Genomic DNA, 14092 nt, shown 5'->3' on the forward strand with positions numbered 1-14092 from the left:
TTCAACATGCAGTACGCTCCTAGGTAGCACTTAAAAATGACTTTGCAGTGTTATCCATGTTCTTTGCAGTCTTTCACTGACCATGATTTTGACTGCTGCACCTCCCCTTCTCTCAAGATACATTGATGGTAAAGCTTTAAAAAAACACTTAATATAGCTCACAAGTTCCCACTTTTTTCTTTTCTTTTTAAACTTAAGGATCACAGTAAGATTTCATCTTCTTGTAGATATGCATATATTTTTATCATCAGATGATGCATTTTCTTGTTTAACACAGGCCCTTTGATAAAGTATACAGTACTTACTCTAATTTTGCAGACCACAGATTAAATCTGTGAAATCCAAGTATCCCTCAGTTATAGCAGTGAAAAGCAGGTTTCACTGAAAAAGCAACAACCAGGAACATTTAAAATGAACCATTTATTAAATCAAACTGTTATTTTAACAGTTACATAAGTTACACAGCATGTTTAAGTCAGAAGATTTCACAAAGAAAAAAAAAATTAAACTTTTATTATGCAGGCAAAAATAGTACCACACAATATGTACCTGGGAGGGAAGAAGGGAACGGGGATCTCTAAACATTCAAATAAGGCCATAATTATTTAAAAACAACAATAAAACAATAATAAAAACCCCCCAAATCCATTTTCCTTTCAGTGTGTTCAGTGCTGCTAACTATATGTACTTCTAGTGTACAGATGTAATTGAGGCAGTGATATCTTGATAGCTAGGTTTAATGTTTTTAAAACATTCTAGAAGTGGAATAAGGCTCATTAGTACATACAGCTGCCCTCGGAATGTCAATCTCAGTTGCCTTCATTAACTTAAAATTCACAAAGTGCACAGTTAAGATATGCCAAAAAATTGAAACTGCTACTCTAACAACAGCTGCCCATGCTTAATACTTAGTGGTCTATTGGAACGAAGTACGTTCCTTCAAAAAAAAAAAAAAAAAAAAAGATCTGTAATAAAAGCCACTGTAAAACATTTAGTTTCAAAGATGCACTAGGAGTTTTTTGTAAACTGAAAAGTAGAAAAACATGGATTAATTATGTAAAGAAAAGAATACAAAAAACACTAGAAATGACCATCAAACCTTCAAAGAACAAGCACCACAATGGACATTAGCATTCGATTTTGTAGTGTACAGCAATGCATTAGTTTTACTCTAACCAATCCACTTCATCAAATTCTGAGTCATCCTCTGAATCACTGTATTCCACAGCAATGCGACGAGAAAGTATAGTAGCAACATCATTCTCAATACGCTCATGTTTAGCTTCTTGTTCACGTTGCTCTTCAACTTTGCGCAGCTGAATACCTGAAGAACATCAAAACACAGAAGAGTTACCATCCTTCTTTATCATTAAACAAGGCATCTGACTCACAAAATGCTTTGCAAGCAAAAATGAAGGATGAGGACACTGTCCTCCTCAGGTAGAAGTTCTCTGTCATGTTTTTTGAGAGGAGTGTTGAAGTTGCTGTAGCAGACAGGACCATCAGTCTTTCTACTGCTTCTGATTCCCCATTAAAAATACACCCATGCTTTTTAGCACCATTCCAACTGATTAAGCTGTTTTACTATTTGCTTTTCCAAACATTTTTATGCTCTCTCTTCATGGTTTCAATTAAAAGTTACAGCTATGTGAGTATCCTAACACGATAGGATTTCTTGTAACTCAGTTTTGACCACGTAATGGACTATTTTGAGATAAAATATTACTTCAGGGTGAAACACAAAGCAGAAATAACATACTGATAAAGTGAAAATGCCAATAACTCAGTTAAAGACATGACAGATATTATATGTTTTGGGATTTATGTTCACAACACTATAGATTGACACCATCTAAATGTGACCTAAATCCTGTACTTAATACTCCGTGTTGTCAATTGACAGTACATGTACTTTGGTGGACTTGAAGCTATGGTAACTTAAGTCTCTGTTTCTTGTGCAAGACTTGGTCAGAAGCTTTTTCGGGAATCAACTGCGTCAGAAGGCACCTCTTTTTTATTATTATTATTATTTTTAATTATTTTGTGATGTTTTCTACTACTGTTGTATTTAAGTATTGTTGGTTGGAAATGATACTTCTTTATTCAAATGTTACCAACTCACGTGCATATAGATGCTTTCAAAATTATTCTGAATTAGTGTTATAGCCTACCTACAGATACTGCAGTACAATACCAATTCTGTACTGTGGTGTAGATGCATGGGAAAAACAGAACAGTGCAGTATGAGAGACGTTTGAGAAAGATTCACCATTCAAAGATACCACACAGTCAAACAACAGCGCTCACAGTGCAGCAGGGATTTTTCTGGCCATAGGCTGAAATGCACAGCTTGTACAACCAGCTCCTTCCCTAAATGATCAGGAAAACATTGCCCTGCATCTCTGACACTCACTTGTGCTTTGCCAGCAGGGGACTGTGCAACTGTTCCACTACTGTGCTGAGACGTGTTAAAATTAGATTCTTAACAGCTCAAGTCTTCAGCGACAATTTCTGATTGTCATTTAGATGTCGCTGTAATATGCTGATAATATCAAAATTGAAACGTCCATTATCCGTTCTGCTTTTATCTAGCAGTCTGGGGAAAAACAATGTTTTTGTATTCTACACGATCTGTCGGCTATCAGAAATAGGTACATTTCCAGGTAAACAGAAATGAAGAGATAATCTTCATAGATCATCTATTAGCACATGTACAGCTTTTTAATCTTTAACAGAAAACCAGTTTTGCCATCCAAACTAAAGATCTGATAAGTGCCATTACAAGCTGAAAAAAGCATCTGTCTGCTTGGCAATGTACACACTGCAGAGAACAGAAAACAGAACGAGTTAAGATGTGCTCCTCTAAACTAACTTCCTACAGGTGAAATGTTTCATCTTTCAATGCTAATGCATATTTAGTACATTTCTGAGACTATTCTTCTTGTTGCTTATTAGCCAAAAAATTACCTTTTCGTATTGCTTCCAGCAGAACGCTTCTAGCATCACTGATTACAGGAAGAGTTGAAGGATGGCGTTTGGGTTCAGGAGCAGGAATCACTTGGGCTGGTGGAGATGGAGGCATCAGGGGGGCATGAGGGCCAGGGACAATGGTTGTGGGAGGAGGGTGCAGAACAGGCGGAGGGTGAGAGAGGGAAGCAACTGTGACAGGAGAAGAGGGCCGAATGCCAGGAGGAGGCAAAGGAGGAGGTGGTGGTGGTGGAGGAAGTCCTTGTACTTCACCTTGGGGAGGAACTGGGTGAACTGGTACAGCTTCACACACTTGTGCAGCTCTAGTGACAGGGGGAGAGGGCTGTGCTAGGGGAGGAGCAATGGGTGGTGGAGCGGGGTGTAGGACTCCAGGAGCTATCTGGAGAGGAGCTGGTGGAGGTGGCACGGCTGGAGCCTGCAGAGCAGCGGCAGGAGGGGGTGGAGGAGGTGGGACTGGGGGGGGAGGAGTGGAGGTCATTGCAGCTCTTAATGACGAAGTGGACAAAGCAGATGGAAGAGGCGGTGGTGGTGGAGGAGGAGGAGTGGGGCTCACAAACACGGGGGTTCTGCCTGTTGCTGGTGATTGAGGACGGTTTTCTACCAAGCCAGGTGCGGAACTGAAATGCCAAATAACAGGACAACAGTTATTAGAGCTGGAAAGAAGAGTAAGAGATTCATTTCTGCAACTTAAGAATATTTAACACTGCCCATTAAAGTGTTATGTACTATCACACTATAGCTTAGGGATATGGTTTAGTGGGGACTGTTAGCGTTAGGTCAGAGGCTGGACTCGATGATCTTGAGGTCTCTTCCAACCTAGAAATTCTGTGATTCTGTGATCAAAAATTCAAGGTATTTGTACTTCACATACAAAGAAACCTAACTCAATACAGAGTATGCATCAGTCTTCCAACAGACCTTTGCTCACATCCACCCATTAACTCAGTTTATACAAAACTGCATCTTTATCATGTTTCCTGTGCCAAGTATTACGCTTCCCTTCCATCTCTAAATTAATCCAAGTTATTTACCTGAGGTAAGAAAAACAGCAATTGATTAATTGCTTCAACCCACAGACCTTAAACCAAACCAACCAACCAAAAACAAACCAAAAACCTCAAAGCACTAGAAGCAGTGAGGAAGAGTTGAAATTGAAATACATATTTAAGATTTGATGACAGGGAGAGCGAGGCTTATATCAAAGGTCATCAACTGTATCTACAGAGAGGTATATTTATATGCTACATTCTCATTATTGTGCAGTGAATAGGCTAATCAAAGAAAACAGTACAACTGCTTCCCTGAAAGACTAGTAGAGTATTTCTTTCAGCTGCTGTGGTAAAACTAATCTAAAGAGCTTTGCATTTCTGTGTATATTCTCCTGAACAGTAAAAAGACATTCTTTTCAGGAGATTAACATCTCGCTGATCTAACAACTTAACCATCCTGTATTTCAAGTTGTATGTATCTGACCCTACACTAAAATTTTGAGTATAAAAAACAGGGGAGTGAAATATTCTAAGTATGTATCCAGTTCCAAATAAACATAGAGAAATAGAAAATTAAAGGAACTGAGAAAAAAAAGTCATTGTAATTTAGCAAATGTAATGAATGTAATAATGAATATATAATTTCATCAGCTGACCTCACCACATTTCTTTCCTTTCATATATGCTGAAAGACAGCTCAGTAGTACAAATGTTAGGTTTCCAAATTTTCAAAATTCCAGTGCTAAATCCTAAGATTCCATCATCAATCAGAAAAACATTTTCCAAAAAGTTTCCCTCAGAACGTGACATAGTCAACACATTGTTGGTTAGGTGGGGCCTGTCTCCAAAATCACACACTATGAGACTTAGATTTTAAGTCCTCTCTCCCAGCTCCTACATGGCCCTGCAGCTGTGGAGATGGAAGGACTACGGACTGACACAGAATGTGTGTGCTGCCTGCGCTGCATAGAAGTAACACAAACAACTCTTAGTGGGGTGGTGGGAAACTAAACCTCCCCAGTAAATTTGCACGTGGCTTGATCACTCCTTACCTAACACAAGGAGGCACGGGTTTCACATCTCCTGCTCCATGCATGGGAGGCGGCGGTGGTGGTTCATGTGGCCGGACCAAGACGCGCTCCTCAGCTCTGTTCAGAAGTTCAGACATCTGGCTATAGGGTAATGCAGAAAGAGAATACGATCCATCCATGTGGTCCACATATGCTTGAGATCTGTAGGAAAATAGCAAAAAATGGTCCAACATAAGCTTTATTAAATCTAAATATTATTGCCCTCAGCTACTATTTTATACTTCGGTTTTGGTTCTGAGTTCAAAGATCTTCAGCAATGTTGCTATTATACCCTATAGCTTTTTATAGCACATTCCACCTTCCATGACTTTGCTTCTAGCAGCTTTAAGTCTAGAACAGATATATCAGACAATTCTGATATCTGAAATCTGGCTTTTGACAGATATATCAGACAATTACTAAGTGTGTGATCTTAACTGTTCATGAGTCACATTATTTTGAGTTAAGTAAACATACTGATACAATCAGAAATATATATATAACAGACTGCACTATGCAACAGGCATTACAGTTGGTAATGGTTTCAACTCCTCAATCCCTACATATGAACAACCACATTCTTTTATAACATTCATGAACCATCCATCAAGTGGTAAAAATTTACAACTGAATAGTTGAACTTGTCAGAGGTTCTATATTCCAATAAATATGGAGAACATGCAACTTCAGACCTAACACTTTGTAGCTATACAACAGATATAAAGAAGATAATCTAAAGGTCTACTATTGGGTAGCAGCAGTAAATACAGCTATATACAAAGCTTAAAATGATTCAACTTACTTGTTAATGACAACTTTTGACACTCCTTAAAGACCTGATCAGTTAGGAAATTTTAATCAACTACTCAATTAAAAATATTAGTATCTGTCCAAATTCTCTATCTCATGTTTATGAACACTGTCCAACATTTATAGTGGTACTCTATGTTTCCACATACCGTGACCTCTGTAGTATCTAAGCCTATTAAATCCTCAGGGGGCAAAGCTCTTACTCAGTGTTCAAAAGCACTGTGCTGTTCTGTATCTGAACAACATCTTCTGCACAGGTACTGCTCCCAAGCATTATTCATAGTTTCCTTATTGTTACTGAGATAATGGTCCTGGACATCAAAGGACTCCTGCAACAAGTGTGTCTAATATAGAATCTGGTGTACAACACAAAAAAATGACAGCAGGCAAGCGTTTCTGTCAACTACTTGACACTGCAGTTTACAAAAATAAGATACTACAAAACTGTTCCCAGAAAAATGCTCATTGCCATTACTTGAGTCGTACCCTACTGCCTGGACTGAGACAATTTTTACTTTATGAACTCAAAGAGATAAATTTTCTACAAGCAGGTTTTTCCATTTTTCAGACACAAAACACTGTCACCTACAGCTGTTACAATCATCTACTGCTACGCTTAAGTTTGTTTGAAAGTCTTATGGAGTTGAACAGAGTATTTCCTTGGCCGGTGAAGGAAATGGGATTTAAAATATACATATATTTTTTTGAGAACAACAAATCAATTTTAACTAAAAAAAAATTGCTAATATTACTTGTTAGACTTCTTTTTTTTTTTCTCAGATGATAGAAAGGACTTGCTTTTGGACAAGCACCATAAGAGGAAACACAGGAGGTGTACCATGTAAAATGCTGCTTTTAGCCACCTGCAAATACGTGCTGTGAAATGAGAATCCAACAAGTTGGATTTCATAATAGACTGTAACCAGAAACATCAATCAAATCTTGGATTTGCTCATGAGTAAAGATATGCTCAGCAATTGCATCCAAGTTCCAAGTGGACATTTGTTCGCAGCACACCCACCATATAGTCTTGGCAGTGTCTGCTATAAGAAAGATCAAGAGACTGGAATAATAGGGATTTTGTAGGTCAAGACTGGAATGTAAGGACTACACTTCCTTCAAGTCACAGACGAATGACTCCAGTAACACGATAATAACAACTCTTTAAAAGATACACCAGCAGAGAATTTTAAAACTGATTTTTGATAGAGCTAAATCAATGATTTTCAGTGAATTTCAAGAACAGCAGTAGCATCTCATCATCTACCATTCCTCAAAAGAATGTTTCCTATACAGTACAAATATCTATACTTAATATAGGATAGAAAAAATAAAGAGTAACCTTGATTCAAAATGTGAAGCTGGGCCATTAGCAACTTCAATATGCTTATGTAAGAGGTTAGCATCATCTTCTGCGAGCTCCGGACCTTGGGCTAACTTCTGCCACTCTCTCCGTCTGTCATGAGGTGCCCTCGGCACTTTTTCTGGTTCATGAGGACGATCTAGATTTTTCTGCTGTAGGAGAGTTGTGCAAAAAAGAAAATGACAACTAAGACAGTGTTTTTAAATTAGATGCATTTAAACATCAGCCACAAAATAATGAAAAACAATCCCAAATAGAGTGCAAGAAAAAATATAATTTCAGTCTAAATATGATATATAAACCAAAAAGCCTTGTAAGAGGCAGAAGCTTCAATCTAGTATATAATTTGCTCAGTAATACACTGTAAAATAATTGCACAAATAGCTTCTTATACTGTCTGAAATGAAATTTCAGATCAGTTATATTTGTCACCTCTGTGTTGAAATATACAGAATAATGGTGAAAAAGGAAGTAGCATCGCCTTTTCAAGATTATTTGATTTTAAGAAAATATACACCAATTACTCAATTCCCACCAATTTATTCCTAGTTTAGGGTAAACATATTTATAAGGATTTAATTTCTTCCTCCATCTGTGAGGCTGTCAGAAGTCTGTAGTATTAAAAAGTGGTCTAGTGGAATCCCTTATTCTTGCTGTAGTTCTCCTTTTTCTCTTTGTTGAGTCATTGCTAGAAGACTTCCATGTTCTGACCAACATGCTGTTAGTTACATTAGGACAGCATAAAAGCTCTAGGCCCTTCCATATTTTTTTATTATTTAATATTTGTTAAACTTGATGGCAGCGAATGGATACAAGTAATTTTAGTTGAATAACGAGAACCGTAACTGTCTCTGTAAAGTTTGAGTTGCTGTTCACAGCATAACCAAAAATGTACCATATGTGCAAGTAAACCCTTTACAGGAAAAAACACAACAACCAGGAGCTATACAAAAATAACATATGTACCTTCTGCTTCCTCTTTTCCTTTCTTTTGTCCTCAGTGTCCTGTATCATTTTTTCCTTCCACAGGTCGAAGAAGTATGAAGGATTGGTATAAAACTTCAAACCCTCTTTTCCGTCATCCCTGTAATACAGTCACCCGAACAGGACATGCTGTTTACTTGACACACATGAATGCAAACATTAAAGCAAAATAAAGGCATATTATGGAATATCTAGTATCTCAGGCCCTGACATATTTTACTGATGATGAACATTAAAAAAGATGAACACTGAACTCCTATGCCATCGGTCTTTACCATCTTTCTTTGTGTCCAAGGTCCCAATTTTAGACAAGTAACTAACACAAATTTTAGTTAAAAGGAGTATTCTAAGTAAGTGAACTCCTAGTTCAATGACTTAAATCTTGCTCTACAAATTTTAAGTGAATTTGAGTGCTAGTGTTGTAACTACTGATTTAAATTGGCTTTGGATCAGCAGACAACATTCACCTCCATTAAAAACCTTTCCTTCTACATATTTAACCACTTGTTTTCTTCACTTCTCATCCATCATCATTTACACGGTTTAATATATACAAATCAAAAAGGCTTTTTATTACCATTGTTAGATGAGGGTAAAATCTGAGTAAACAGCTAGAAATTGGTTTTGATTTTTTTTTTTTTTTTTACACTAACCTGTAAGGGGTGAGAATGTTAAGTGGAGGAGGCTGCTCACAAATGTCATACGTTTCTTGCAAAGGAATAGGCAGAGTTTTGCGGTCAAACAGCTGCTGATCTTGAATTGTGGAACTGCGGAAAGCTTTCCTCATTGTAATGTCCTGCAATGACACTGGAAGGGGATATTGCCATTTTTAAAAAATGCCATCAAAGATACTTTATTTAGTTTAATCTGGAATTGCTTAATGACAGAATATAAATATTAAGCTTTACAACTATTATGTACAGCACAAATGCACGTTCAGCAAATATAAATTCATCTAGCACTACTGCCATGGCAAGATACTGTCAGATTATGTCAAAAACATGCTTGTAATGTTCTAGTTCATTACCCTTTATTTAGCTTCCTAGAAAACTTTTGCTCACCTGGACAGATTATCAGAACTCTCTCTCTCCAAAGTAATTCAACAAATTGCTTAACATAGCTATAAAATACAATTCCCTAGGTCAGAAATACCCGATAGCATCTACCAACTCCATTTCATAATCCTTTTAGCACTAAAACATCCCTCTCTATTTTGAGGTGATTTTACCCTTGTCTGTCATTAACATTTCTGTTCCTTGCATGTAGGCAGCAGCTTGTCCAAAGGCCCACCAAGATGCCACACCAGCAAATCACTTAAACTTCTACTGATATCAGTGAGTTTTAATGGGAGGTGACACTTTGTTCCAACACATGAAAGTAGTCAAATGCTGTTTTTTTAATCAGACTGTTAAATTGAGATGAGACCACTCTGTTTAATTCAGGTGAGACACCTTGAGTTTTTAAGTACACTAAATGAGGAATAATCAATGGCCATTATGTAAGATTCAAAGGAAAAATAAAACTAGATGAATTCAATAGATTAAACAGGGACTTGAAACATATTGACTTTCTGTTGCTAAAGCCTGCCTATATTTTTCTAGCTTGCAATCACTGAAATTTAGAAAAAGATCAATGGAAAAGTGACTACTTGACGAAACCTATACCTTCAATTCCTGGAACAGTGTACCTGTTCAGTCTCATGTTACTATTTCTCCCTGATGGTCATTTACTACTTCTGTGAAGCCCAGATGTGTCTCAAGACTTTCTTTGTAGCTTCTGTTAAATAAGCTACATAAATCAGCAGCCTTTTTCACTGGCTCAGATATTTTAAAAATTAAAATAAAATGACAAACCACTGATACTGAAAACAGGCAGTTTTATAACATGATACAAATAAACCATTTTAATTGCATTCATTTCATTTAATTTATTAAGAAATATATCTATGTGTGTGTGTGTATAAAATAAACACATATTTTCATATTGTTGACTGTAGTGCCTGTTTACTCAAGATGAGAGGATGCCTCTCCCATTTCACTTCTTTAGAGAAAAATCACTAGGGTCTTTTGCAACTATTTTTTTTAAGACTGCATTGGCTTAAGCTGAAAGCTGTGTTTACTCTGCTTCCTAGAACACGTACAAGTGTATGTGCATAAACACACGGGCAGAGCTGGATTTCTTTTGTATAATCACAAAGGGGCAGAAGGCAGGTTTTTTTTTCCAGAGGGCTTGCAATTCATGGAATGTTCTCTCTTCTTACCTAAATGTATTGGCAGCGTCCTTTGTGAGGCTAAAGATAGGATTTATGCAATTTTCAGTTTGGCTTTTGAAGTTTATTGTACTTGGCAAGGTTGTGTGTGCTGGAGAAGTTTGCTCCTCTTTACCCTTAGATTATATATCATTACAGTATCTTTTATCCTTTTAATACCATTAATTAGCTGCTCAGAAGCCCTTTTAAGTGTGTGAAAGAATTGTTATAATGTACAAATACCAGCTAGGGCTCTCAGTTTCTACGGGTATTTTTGCACTCATAAATAACCATACATATTTTGTACCTGTCATGAAGTACATGTTTTTTTTTTCTGGCAGAAGTTCACAATTGAAATAAAAGAACTAGGGTTTGCGTAATCTAAAAACACATTTTTTATTTTTTTTTTTTTAGAATCTTTTATGTTTTAGCTGTTTTTCAGGTTGCTAGTTTTGCAAATCACACCAAACATACTTGTTCAGAGTTGCCTGGCAATCTTGCAAGTCTTTAACTGCCTGTTATTTATTGGAGACTATGCCAGTAAAAAAACAGCAAGTTAGCATACTTCACTTTGAACCTGTCAACATTCTGAAAGCAATTAAATAAATTTATTGTACTAAATATGAAGCCAGTTCTTTGTTTTAATATTAAAATATTCACAGGGTATGTGACACCATATTACTGAGACATACGTTATTCTATAAACTCTTTATTTGCATTCTGTACTTGATCTCTAGTGAACAAATACAGCTGGGCTTGCTCATAATCTCCATTTTCTTATTTTCATTTCCACTTTTTAAAAACATGTACAAGGGAACATCACACCTGAGGATAATCAATCAACAGCCAGCAAGTGTAGATTACTTCCCCTCTACTAGGCTAAAGAGCAAAGATCTTCAGAGAAAACACACACTGCTGAATTCCAAACAGCCAAAAGCATTTCCTGCATTGATATTCAATGAAAGGTATTCAATGTAAAGCATGCCATTATTCAAAACAACTGACTAAATTATGATATTATGAGGGAAATGAAAGGGCACAGAACACAAAATGCTGAGAATTATGACAAAATACTGATATAGCTAGCCTACAGAAAGAGACTGGGTAAACGGCATGTTGCAAACACAGGATATAACCCTGGGCACCGTATATAACCGCAGTTGGCTCACAAAGCTACTTGTTTAGCTTGCCAGCTGGCTAGGAAACAGCAGCTCTGTGTGTGTGGCTTCCCACCTCCAGGGTGGGAAAAACGTGAGAACCTGGCTGGTCATCTGGCCACTTAGCTTTGGCTGAGCGACAAATCAGCACAGCAAGAGAGCAAACGAGTTGTATGTATGAATTCAGGTGTGGGGATATGGGGGACATTGAAGGAGGAGTTGGAAATGCTTCAGGGATTTAACTTGATGCTGATAAATTTGAGCCTCCAGTTGCCTAACTCCTAATCAGCACCAAAGTCTCTGTATGGCCCAAAATCTTACATTTTGTATGGCTAAATTTCTCCAAAAGTCCACCTGTTGCGCCAGTTGTGTTTACTGCTAGGTACAAAAAATGGGTTCTGTATTTCCTTAAAAGTTGAGGTGCTCACAATTTAGTTAAATGCCCATTCAAGAATTTGAATAAATGCCAGTTTATCTTTACTTTATCTGTACTTGGGACAGTATGAAAAGACCTATTATACCAGCCAGTCTAACTGTCTATAACCACAGTATTTTCCATGTAATTAAGAATTATTTATCTCAGAAAGCTAAACCACCACGATTTTGTACACCTGGTTTTGAAAAAGATCTAAGTCCATTTTTATTCATAAACAAACGCAAAATGGAAAAAAAAAAAAAAAGTGTTTAAATTGCACTTGAATAATATACAATAAAAAGCTTTCTTCTGGGCTGAACTGCAATGAAATACGAACATGTACTACTGATGTGGCTTTTAATAATGTTTTACCTCCTATTAAGCCTCTCTTTAGATTTCTCTCCTCTTAGTATCATTAAAATCCCCAATTTGTAGTAGAAGTTAGGTATAGAGCACGTCAGCATACTGACAGAAAGTAGCTACTTGTACATTTCAAATATATTAAATATTACATTTTATCTCACCATAAGGAAAAAAAATGTTAAAGACACCAGATGTTTTATTAATTTAAACTCACTTCAACATACAAAATAATATATGTTCCTTTTAGAGCTCTCTCTACGCTTTTTGCAGAATTTCATCCTGAAAACTTTAGGACCATGACCTTTTGAATGTCACAGTTATATCTCCTTGCAGAATTGAACAACTGTGAGAAATTATATACAAATGAATGGATTCAGTTGCCTACAATTCCCTTCCTCTGTTCAAAATTTTACCAAGTAATTTGAAAAGTGCATGGAAGAAAGAATGACAATATAAACATCTAATGGACAACATGGTCTTAAGAACCCAGTTAAAAGTAATAAATGGGGGTAGGTGTTTTTGTGTTTTTCTTGTTTGTTTGTGTGGTTCAGTTCCTGAAGACAGTGCAATCCTGAAGTCTGATTTCCACTTCATATATATATAAACTAATGATTATATGTTTCACCAAAGCCTAGAACCTCACACCTACCAGGTTTCTTGCCCATCAGAATACTTCTGACTAGTCACTGAAGGTCGAATACTTGCTAAGCTGAGAGATTGCTTCTCCAGGATAGAAACCACTTTCCCATGGGCTTGTCCCCAAGACAAGCAATACAAATGTTCTATCATACTTGTAAAAACAACAGCAGCTCAAGCACTTTTTGGATAGGGGATTTATGTAGCTTAACTACTACAGGTAAACAAAGAGAAGACACAAATGTTTTAGGAGGACTGAGAAGTTGCTTTAAATGCAGCACGTGGCACTAGGAAGCCCAGAGCAGCACGTGAGGGAACTGAATCACCCAGCTGCATCAAGCAGCAAATCTGCTGGTGGGCCTCAACAAAGCCGCCACATTATTCAACAAATGACATTTTGTCCACATCCCTCTTTATATACAAAGACCAAATTATGCAATATCATGGCTTTGACACTGCTCTATTGAGCCTTGGACACACAAATTTAGAACTGATTTTCTTACTAAATAACCCCCAAATTGAATCGAGGGCTAAGAAAACCGGAAGAAAAAGCAGAGAAGCAAAAGAAAGCAGCTGGAGCCCAGCCATCTGCCGGGATCTTTGGGAGGGACACGTGCTCAAATCCAACATTCAGTTGCACGGAGAAGTGTCAAGAAAAGGGTCTTACTACACAGCTTAATTGAACAGTCTTTTTCTTTAGTTGACTTTGGTGGTAAACTTGATTATGAATTAATTGACAACAGTGTTATTCTCCATGTTAATATGTTGTATGTTGTGACAGAAGGATTGTATGCCAGGAGTCAAGTTCTTCAGTACACAATCTTAACGTTGGTTTCATCTGCTTTTATATTCTTTCAGATATTGTAATAATCCCCAACACACACAAACTATTCAAAAATTCTAGAGCTTTTCTCTACTTTAACTCTACCAGAAACGCTTTGTCAAGTATCTGTACCTTGCTCAGTGAATCTGACTTGTGCTGGTTTTGCTCGTGCTGCTTAGTTTTAAATGAATCTTAATTTTTTTCCTCTTGTGTAATAGCATTGGGCCCAAAGGAACACATTACGTC

General features: G+C 37.0%; 1 protein-coding gene across 5 annotated transcripts in view; it reads right to left on the reverse strand.

The window, feature by feature from the left end:
* Window positions 1-401: 401 nt before the first annotated feature.
* Window positions 402-14092, reverse strand: part of WASF1 (WASP family member 1) — an 83659-nt gene continuing 69968 nt past the window's right edge. For 4 of the 5 annotated variants that reach the window (XM_084514218.1, XM_084514216.1, XM_084514217.1 and 1 more), the window contains 6 exons: window positions 8858-9011; window positions 8187-8304; window positions 7200-7372; window positions 5030-5209; window positions 2968-3605; window positions 402-1324 (listed from right to left, as the gene is read on the reverse strand). In XM_084514218.1, the coding sequence (XP_084370344.1) occupies window positions 1167-1324; window positions 2968-3605; window positions 5030-5209; window positions 7200-7372; window positions 8187-8304; window positions 8858-9011 (1421 nt within the window). In that variant the 3' untranslated portion in view covers window positions 402-1166. The remainder of the gene's footprint in view (window positions 1325-2967; window positions 3606-5029; window positions 5210-7199; window positions 7373-8186; window positions 8305-8857; window positions 9012-14092) is intronic. The other variant, XM_084514219.1, reaches the window with a different exon arrangement.

This window comes from Aythya ferina (genome assembly GCF_964211825.1).
Source record: "Aythya ferina genome assembly, chromosome: 3".
NCBI classification, from domain to species: Eukaryota; Metazoa; Chordata; class Aves; order Anseriformes; family Anatidae; genus Aythya; species Aythya ferina.